General features: G+C 43.3%; 2 protein-coding genes across 3 annotated transcripts; one reads left to right on the top strand and one right to left on the bottom strand.

Annotated features, from left to right (window-relative positions):
- Positions 1 to 3020: 3020 nt before the first annotated feature.
- LOC115249560 (BLOC-1-related complex subunit 7) lies at positions 3021 to 4143 on the bottom strand. Its single transcript, XM_029835223.1, has 5 exons — positions 3973 to 4143; positions 3649 to 3711; positions 3519 to 3562; positions 3414 to 3434; positions 3021 to 3346 (listed from the first exon to the last, which is right to left on the bottom strand). Exons 1-5 carry the CDS (start codon positions 4102 to 4104, stop codon positions 3295 to 3297), a joined length of 312 nt encoding a protein of 103 aa, XP_029691083.1. The 5' UTR covers positions 4105 to 4143; the 3' UTR covers positions 3021 to 3294.
- Positions 4144 to 4588: 445 nt separating this feature from the next.
- Positions 4589 to 9590, top strand: LOC100125798 (Uncharacterized). Of its 2 annotated transcripts, XM_029834592.1 has the most exons (9): positions 4589 to 5009; positions 5101 to 5239; positions 5803 to 6038; positions 6473 to 6559; positions 6690 to 6908; positions 7036 to 7205; positions 7306 to 7409; positions 8004 to 8230; positions 9193 to 9590. In XM_029834592.1, exons 1-9 carry the CDS (start codon positions 4689 to 4691, stop codon positions 9208 to 9210), a joined length of 1521 nt encoding a protein of 506 aa, XP_029690452.1. In that variant the 5' UTR covers positions 4589 to 4688; the 3' UTR covers positions 9211 to 9590.
- Positions 9591 to 9613: the final 23 nt, after the last annotated feature.

Here is a 9613-nt window from a genome sequence, read left to right as displayed (position 1 = left end):
ATGGCCTCTTCTCCTCCTGAGGAGGCTCTGAGACATCACCTCTCACCTGTTCACAATACAGTAGTGAAAAACCTCCCCGGGAGGAGAAGAGGCCGTTCACGCGTGGCCACTAACGAACCCCCTCATGTCACGCCCAACCCTAACCCTAACCCTGTCTTGGAGTTACCCAAACTCTTTTGTCCTGCACCAAAAGCGCCCCGGAAATGCCTCTAGTCTCTAGAGCGCTTTCCCAGTGGCGAGAGAGCTGTGCACAGTGGTCCTGAGGTCCCGGAGGGAACATGCCGCTTGGAGTTGGAGCAATGCTGCAAGGGCCTGTTCTGGTGGGAACATGGTGACCATGGCATCACCACAAACAACAGGTCCCCGTTTCATCTCAGCCAACATCGTTTCTTTCTTGATGGTGAGGGGATAAAACATATCCGTACGGCTTTTCTATCACGTTCAAGCTAATGGCAGCGTTGAGAGGTTTACCCCATTTACCTCTCGACACTGCCGCTAATGTTCTGTTTTTTCTGTCAATCAAAAAAAAATGTGTAGCTACACAATCTTGTATGGAATCGCAGACATGAAGGTCACCCAGCTCTGGAAATCCCCGCTGATGTTGCAAAACAACCCATTAACTGGACATATTACACTGATACTTTGTGAAACAGCAAGAGTACGAAACGACAACGCTGACGTTCCTTCTGCCCGTTGTTTGGCTCACAGTTTCCTGGCTCAGATACAGGTGCAATGACGACGTTGTCAACACGGTGACGTATGAGAGGGAGGAAGAAAACAGCCGAGCACCTCTCAGCAGGAGGCCAGAGATGATGTGTTGTCACTGTGAAAACGGCTAAATGTAAATTTAGGAACATCCAATCACACACATGAGAGCACTTGAGTAGGTGCTCGTCTGTGTCATGACAATCAGAAGAAACCAGTATACAGGTGTCTTCCCCAGTATTTAAACCCAGCCTTGCGCTCCCCCTCTACCAGATCACTTGTGTAGTGTGCCGGACTCTCCACTGTTGGTTTTATGGACTGATTGTACTTACATAAATGGTGGCATCAGCTATAGGTTTATAGTCTTTGTCCATTTTTGAGAGCCGATCCTTCACAGACTTTTCTTACCTTCCTTAAATCAACTTTCCCTTGAGTGAATAAAATAATAATGTGCTTTAGCCGTATAGATTACATAAAGTTTGGACTTCCTTTAAGATGGCTGAGATTAAGGCAGTTTAATTTTAAGCTTGTTGAAAATAAATTCCAGCAGGACAAGAAAACACATCAAGACCAGCAAGAGAATATAACGGAATTGAGTCCTGAGCTGACTGACTTCCAACTTGGTGACGATACGGCGAGGAAAGAAGGGACCTGGTCTGGCTAGCATCAGCAAAGCTATGAGAGAGAACCAACAGAACTTCCTCAAAGAACTGACAACATTCAAAAACCTTAACATGGACATGAGATAAGAACATGCCGTGCTAAGACAAGACATGGAACGGGAGTTTGGAGAACACAAGGAAGAGGTAGAAGAACAGAAGAAGAGTCTACCTGAAACTCAGAGCTGTGTAGCTGCACTAGAAGAGCGGAACACCGAGGCTCCAGACGGCGAGGATCCAGAAGGTGATAAAAGAAACACCTCAAATGCAAGACAAAACAACTAAACTAAGCAAGGCCAAGGAGAACGATTATTTGCATATTTGGGTTACCTGAAAATATTGAAGGGAACTCCGCTGCAGCTACGTGGAGCAGTTGCTGAAAAGCAACCAAGGATCCAGTTGGACCCCGACTACCCCTCAGCGATACTCCAAAAATGCCCCAAACGCTCCAAAAATGCAGAGCGTACCAGTGCTACCAGACTCCCTAAACAAAAATCCGTATCCGCTGTCACATAGGACGCTAAAGACGGGACACAATGGGGAAAAAATTGCAGCTGGATGCACCAAATGAAGTTGAAGTCCATTTAACGACTGAGATGGACCCTTTGCTGTCCATTATTACCCTCCAGGCAGGCATCCCATGACCAGACAGGCGCCTGGAGCCAGGGTGCGGGTCTCCCTGAGTCTGTGGATGGGCCGCAGTGCGTTACAAAAACTACCTGTTGTGGTGCAACAGGTGAAACAGTCGGCACCCGACCAGCCCGCGGGACCCCAGAGGGTCAATTATTCATGGGCTTCTTACACCACTTGTACTCCATATATTCAGTGTGTTAACTTTACTTTCACCTTTTATATACATCTGTTCCTGGAAATGAACTTTTAACACAATAGAGACGCTTACAACCTTTGCATTCATGAGGGATGGTGATTTTAAGTTTTCACCAATAACTGGAGCAAGAATTTCACCCAAAATGTGCAGTTTTGTACAGTAGCTGTACAAAGTGGACTTTGTACGTGTCATTGAAAGCTGGTACAGAACATCTTTGGTGCAGCTCTGCATCATAACCTGGGGAAGCTCAAGCAGTGACGGTTCTGCTGTGGAACACGTGCAGACTCGGGTAACAAATCCCAGGGACGCAGTCAGGGTCAAGCAGCTGCCTGGCCTTCAGGCTGCTGATAAGTCGGAGCCGTTGGTGCACGCAGCCCTAAAGTTACGTGTCCTCTTAATGGTGGAGGAACAGCCATTTTCAGCATGTGCCGAGGGAACACTGGTGAGAGTGTGACGGAAATAATTAACCTTCTAAATCTGAAATTATTCACTAATTGAATTATGCAGACAAAAAAAAAGAGAATCTGAGCTGTAGGTTATGTTTATAGTGTCTAACATCACATTAAAATAAGTCACACAGTTAAAAAAAAGTATATTCTTATAGATCTTCAACTCAAGAGGACGTTGCTTTAAAGCTACTGCGTCGTTTTCTGCATTAATGGTGCTTTTTATGATGAGTCAGCCCCAATGCATCCTCAGAGCCGACTCACGCTGGAGTCTGGACAACATGCTGACCACAAGCAGCAGCTCTTTCGCTTCCAAACACAGACATATTGTTTTAAAAGCCTTTACAATGTTGCCCGAAAGACCACAAGACATTTCACCACTTTAAATTTCAGGCAAATATTTATTTCTACTCATTTACATTCAGGTTACTTTGCATTATATACAGAATTAAAAGCAAAATTTACACCACATAGGCTGTTTAATGTGATCAACCAAAATAGACAGCAGGACATAAATATGTATTGGTAAATGTGAACATTTATACAAATACTGCACAACATACTAGTTATGAGAAGTCCAAAAAAATATTTCATAGATGTTTTCCATGTCACATTTACATCACTGAAAAAGGAACGCAACCTTTGTCTAGATGGGTCACTTCAGTAGGTGTTTAAGCTGGTCTTGAAGATTTTTAGAGTGCTCCACGCTGGAACACAGGTCAAAGGTCAAAAACTCCGTGTGACAGCTATAAATGTCTGCATTTGTTCACTTACTTTTTCTGAATGGCCTCTTGTCTTTGTGATGAACACACACACATAGAGAAAATAGGTTTAGTGCAAACACAAGCTTTCATAGATGCCATCCATCATAATACTCACTGGTACTGCAAATGTGTGGTGATGATTGACATTTTTCTCAGACTCTACAACAACAGAGGACACGTGAGGGCGTCGAGATAGTCGAGGGTAGAGATTATGTCACTGAAATGCTTTCTGTTTGCAAACTCACATCTTCAGAGTGTAGAATTGCATCCTCTTGGATCACCATATTTCTTGCTGCATGACCAAGAAGCTGGGAGAGGAGACACATGGTGATGGGTCAGGTTAAATACATGTCTTTAGTAAAGTAACGCCCTGAATCTATCCCCAGCGTTAGTTTGCTAATTACCTGAACAATGAATTACTGATTTAAATGCAATACATAAAATAGAAAAGATAAACTGCTTTTGTTTATAGTAGACTGGGGTTGTGTTGCAGCGGTTCCGCTCAGACATATGAGACGCGGGCAGAATTAAAACGTCTTTCTGTGGCAACACTGGTCATATTCTTTTACCTCCTGGCTGCGGGATCCCTTCAGGACTTGGCGAGTCAGAGCGATCACATCTACGCTACATGAGCCCACTTTGTCGGATAATAAACCTTTGACAGACTGGCCGAACCGCGGCTGAGACTCGGCCGACGCCATTTTCTGTTTTGATCAGCGACGGTGGGCGGCGAGGGTCAAAACAAACGTTAACGCGCTTCGTTTCCAGACGAGCATAGATACTAGAAACTGGGATTAAAGCGAATTATTTAAATTTGGATGTAAAAAATGTTTTTATAAAAATGTAACCGAAGGTCGGATCTCAATACATGATGTGGGAAAATGATCAAAGAATGAATCCAGTCAGTCAGAGTTACACTTTATTAAAAGGGCTTTACCTGATGCATGATTATGTAGTACAGTATATTAGACCAACATCAACCCACTATTGGATCAAAGGTATGAAGTTGTGTCATTTTCTTTTTCAGAATTTAGAGAACTTTGTTCCACAGTGTCTTTGGTTGTGTACTTTGCTCCGATTACTGGTTTCTTTCACATTACTTTGCAAAGATTCAGTGAACCACGTGTCATCTTATCATGAGCTCTGCCTGAAACAGTTGGAGTCAAGGACTTGACATTGAAGGCGCTCCATATAAACATGGCTCCGCAGCAGCACCTGGCCCTCCTGCTCCGCTCTTCTCTGATGCCCAGTGTCTGCTGACCCCTCTCTTGGAGTCCCTTTGCTTATGGATATGGACTGGGTTCTCTTTGTGTATGCGTTCTCTGCCGTGAACTTGGCTTTGTTAGCACTGCATCTGAAATTCAGGACTCCTGCTTCTGGCCCTCGTGGGCCACCCCGCCTCCCAGCACTTCCTCTGATCGGCAGTCTCCTGAGTTTGAGGAGCCCACATCCTCCCCACGTGCTGTTCAAAGAGCTACAGGGAAAGTATGGCCAAACCTATTCTCTGATGATGGGCTCCCACCGTGTTATCATCGTCAACCATCACGCACACGCCAAAGAAGTGCTGCTAAAAAAAGGAAAGATTTTCGCCGGGAGACCCAGAAGTGTGGGTAGTCTAAGTCTTCTTCGCCTTCTACATTGTTCCGGCAGCACTGTCTTACTTTTTCTCCTGTCCATCTGTAATGTGTGTGATGAAGGTTACCACAGATGTGCTGAGCAGAGACGGCAAAGACATCGCTTTTGGAGACTACAGTGCCACCTGGAGATTCCATAGGAAAATTGTCCATGGAGCCCTGTGTATGTTTGGGGAGGGTTCCGCTTCCATCGAGAAGATCAGTAAGTCTGCGTGTGTTGTTTCATGTATGTACTGGAAAAGTTCAAATGTGTAACCACTCTTTATGCTGGCTGGCTGTTTCCTCCCATGACTCTACTGGTAATATAACAACCACCGTCTAACCAGTAGACTCTGTAATTAACAAATGAGTTTGTGTGTGTGCGTGTGTACTTGTTAAAATCCTTATTCTACTAGCAAATTTAGGACATTTTTGGGGAGTAAGGACATTTAGGGTAATCCTCTTAACTTCTAAGGACTGGTTAAGGGTTAGGAGTTTAAGGCTGAGGTTAGAATTGGGTTTAGGGATAAGGATTAGGGTTGTGGTTAGTTGTGATGGGGTTAGGGTAAGGAGAGTCCCCACAAGATAGAAGCACAAGGAAGTGTGTGTTTGTTTTATTTATTATAAGAAATTAACACAGACAGCAGAAATAAATTCCACAGCAACTATTTAAGGTATTAATGCCGTGTTACTTTTAGTTTTATCTATGAATTACTTTAGGCCATGATGATCAGTGGCTGCAATATTAAACAACTGAAGCTGGTGTGTCACCTGTGTCCTGCTCAGTCTGCGCAGAGGCGGCGTCTCTGTGCTCCATTCTGTCTGAGGCCTGGACTGCGGGACTGGCTCTGGATCTGTCTCCAGAACTGACTCGGGCTGTCACCAACGTCATCTGCTCGCTCTGCTTCAGCTCATCTTACCGCAGAGGAGACGCAGAGTTTGAGGCCATGCTGCACTACAGCCAGGGCATCGTGGACACTGTGGCCAAAGACAGCCTGGTGGACATCTTCCCCTGTTTACAGGTGGGAAAACACACACACAATTATCGGGGCAGCATAGGCATCTCTTTGAAATACCCACCTGGCAGGCAACTCATCTATTAACTAGTGACACACACATCACAAACACCATGAGTTTGCAGTATTTTACACACCTCTGTCCAGCAATGATGTATTTCTAATATATAATCCTAATCCTCTGCACTGTGTTAACACTAACAATTACGAAAGATCACCTTTGCAATGATCTGTAGATCGGTAGGAAAATGTAACAAGAATTTGTTTTTAAAATGAATAAAATCAATAAAACTCTGGGCTAAATGTGTTTCCAATGTTGAGGAGCATCTGCAGAAGATGCTGCACAGCCGTAGCATCCATTAGCTTCTCTCCATAGCATATTTGCAGCAATAGGATGTTTGTTCCTGATGAGGAATCTGAAATCTGCCTCTCTGCCGCAGATTTTTCCCAATGCAGACCTGCGTCTCTTAAAACGGTGCGTTTCAGTGAGAGACAAACTTCTTCAGAAGGAATATGACAAACACAAGGTACGTCCAGCCATCAGGATCCATCAAGCTTCGGAGTGTGAGCAGATTTTAGCAGATTGATACGTCAGCACTCTCCAATCCCTCTAAAACTCACTTTTAAGTGTATCATATATCATTCCTCGCTTCTCAGGCAGCCTACAGTGACCACGTGCAGAGAGATCTGCTGGATGCTCTGCTAAGAGCCAAATGCAGTGCGGAGAACAACAACACAACGGGAATAAATGCCGAGTCGGTGGGCCTCACTGACGACCATCTCCTCATGACTGTGGGTGACATCTTTGGGGCTGGTGTGGAAACTACAACCACTGTAATGAAATGGGCCATCACATATCTCATCCACCACCCACAGGTGAGGGCGGCGCTGGTGCTGCGGTGTTTTTCAAGGCAGTCAGACTGCACCCGATCTAAGACGATGTAAGCCAGAAGCTTTTAACGGTTCGCTGGAGAGAATTCATCAGGATTTCTGTGATTTGTAGATTCAAAGTCGTATCCAGGAGGAGCTGGACAGTCGTGTGGGGATGGACCGCTCCCCCCAGCTCGGCGACAGAGGCAGTTTGCCCTACCTTGAAGCCACCATCAGGGAAGTGTTACGGATCCGTCCTGTGGCCCCCCTTTTCATCCCCCACGTTGCCCTCAGTGACACCAGGTACACGCATCAGTGCCATGGAGGGGACAGTCACTGTCACCAGCATCATTCCATGCTGGAGGACGTGTTCCTCACTGCGCCTTCATGTCTTTCTCTGCAGCATTGGAGACTTTGCTGTTAAGAAAGGAACTCGGGTGGTCATCAATCTGTGGTCTCTGCACCATGATGAGAAAGAATGGGAAAACCCAGAGCGCTTTGACCCAGGTGAGAGGAACTATCATGGTGAAGCCTTTCTACACGACATCTGTTTCAAACACTAGTTCAGCTACAACCAAACTGAAAACAATTGGAGATTTTCCCCTTGAAATTTGTTTGCAATTATATTAATGACATCATTGACAATTTATGAAATATCGCTGTTTATAATTTGCCTGCTAATAACTCACACAGGTCCCATTTCTGTTTATGTTTGACCTGAATAAACTTTTCCGTGTCTTTTATTCTATCTTGATGTTACTGGCATCTTTCCATATAAATGAGCTACAAACATCTGTAACTGAAAAAAAATATTCTTGCTTACTGACGTTCATACAATAACACATTTAGCATCATCGATGGAACGATTAACCTTCCTGTAACAAGACATTTGTAATGAAGTCTTATAAACAGGAAATCTAAAGGATCAAAAGCTGTTAACATGGGTCATTTTGTTTTCTTTTGTTTATGTTTGTTTGTTCCATTTGCTCCAGACATGAATTATATTGATCAAAAAGTTCTTCTTTTGTTGAGAATACACCACTTTGGCAGCCAAACAATCCAGCTTGGGCACATTTGAGTCAAACCTGTTGTTCTCCGCAGGACGGTTCTTGAACAGTGAAGGCACCGGTCTGGTCATCCCATCGTCCAGCTACCTGCCCTTCGGTGCCGGTGTCAGGGTTTGTCTGGGCGAGGCTCTGGCCAAGATGGAGCTTTTCCTCTTCCTGTCCTGGATCCTGCAGCGCTTCACCCTCACTGTACCATCAGGACACTCTCTGCCCAGTTTGGAGGGCAAGTTTGGTGTGGTGCTACAACCCACCAAATACAAGGTGAATGCTACACCCAGACCAGGCTGGGAGGGAAAGTGCAAGGCATGTTGGAACTAAACATGTTATAGTCCAAAAGTCTTTTTTTACATATACATCATACACCAATTAGCATGAATGCAGCAAGAATGGGACACATTGACATTAATTTATTGTTATTAATCCCTTGACACCTATTGTGACCATAAAGAGCTTCTGCTCAGAATGCATCCAGGGTTGTGTTTCTGTCCCCCCCAATGCTGGTTGATGCCCCTATGGTACATACCAGGAACCTGTTCTATGACACTCTCGTCCACTATTTTGCATCACCTTCTATTCAATGTATATGCAACAGTGAAATTAATAATTTATACTTAATTGAGCACAATTCAAAAAATCAAATTATTTTTTTTAAAAGTCCAGCATCAGCTTTCCATGACACTATAAATGAGCTGCAAGCATCTGCTTAAGGTAAAGTTATTTTACAGTCTACAGTCATCATCAATGATTCTTTCACAATAGAAACCATTAAACCAGATATTCTTGCTTACTGACGTTCATACAATAACACATTTAGCATCATTAATGGAACTATTAACCTACCTGTAACAAGACATTTGTAATGAAGTCTTATAAACAGGAAATCTAAAGGATCAAAAGCTGTTGGGTCATTTTGCATGGGTCATTTTGTTTCCTTTTGTTTATGTTTGTTTGTTCCATTTGCTCCATATATGAATTATATTGATCAAAAAGTTCTTCTTTTGTTGAGAATACACCACTTTGGCAGCCAAACAAGCCAGCTTGGGCACGTTTGAGTCACCAGACACCATGTAACACCACCTATGTCCAGCAGCACTTATCACACTCTCAGAGCTGTTTATTGTAGCCATAGTTGTAATAAAAGTGTTTTTGAAGTGTGTTTTGGAAAAGACAACAATAATATTTTGTAATTCAGTGATTCTTATTGGTTTGTTTTTTTTACACAGGTTTTGCCTTTAATGTGAATGAAGATGATCCATTTTGTCTTCTGGTTGTTTTAAATCTATCTCAGATCAGCAGAATATTCAAGAACTAATCAACAATTCAAATATGAACCAACACAGCTAATAAGCATTTATGTTCATTTCTATACAGTAGAAATTGCCTTAAACAGTATCTAACATTTTAACTTAAACAAGTTTTGTTGTTTGTTTTTTGACAAATCACAACTAACATTCAATGTATAGTGTAAAAAACAGTAGTGGACTGAATGTCTAGATGTGTCCTCTGTGTCTCCATCATCGTCCTAATCTCTGTGGCTTTATGATCAATGTAAGACACTCCTATTTTGAAAACATTCGCACAGTTTCTGTTTGCTATTATGCCAAATAAAGGTTATGTCCCATTTTGGATGCTTAATTTTAAAAC

The sequence above is a fragment of the Takifugu rubripes genome, chromosome 4 (assembly GCF_901000725.2).
Source record: "Takifugu rubripes chromosome 4, fTakRub1.2, whole genome shotgun sequence".
Classification (NCBI taxonomy): domain Eukaryota; kingdom Metazoa; phylum Chordata; class Actinopteri; order Tetraodontiformes; family Tetraodontidae; genus Takifugu; species Takifugu rubripes.
This window is presented reverse-complemented; position numbering and strand designations above follow the sequence as displayed.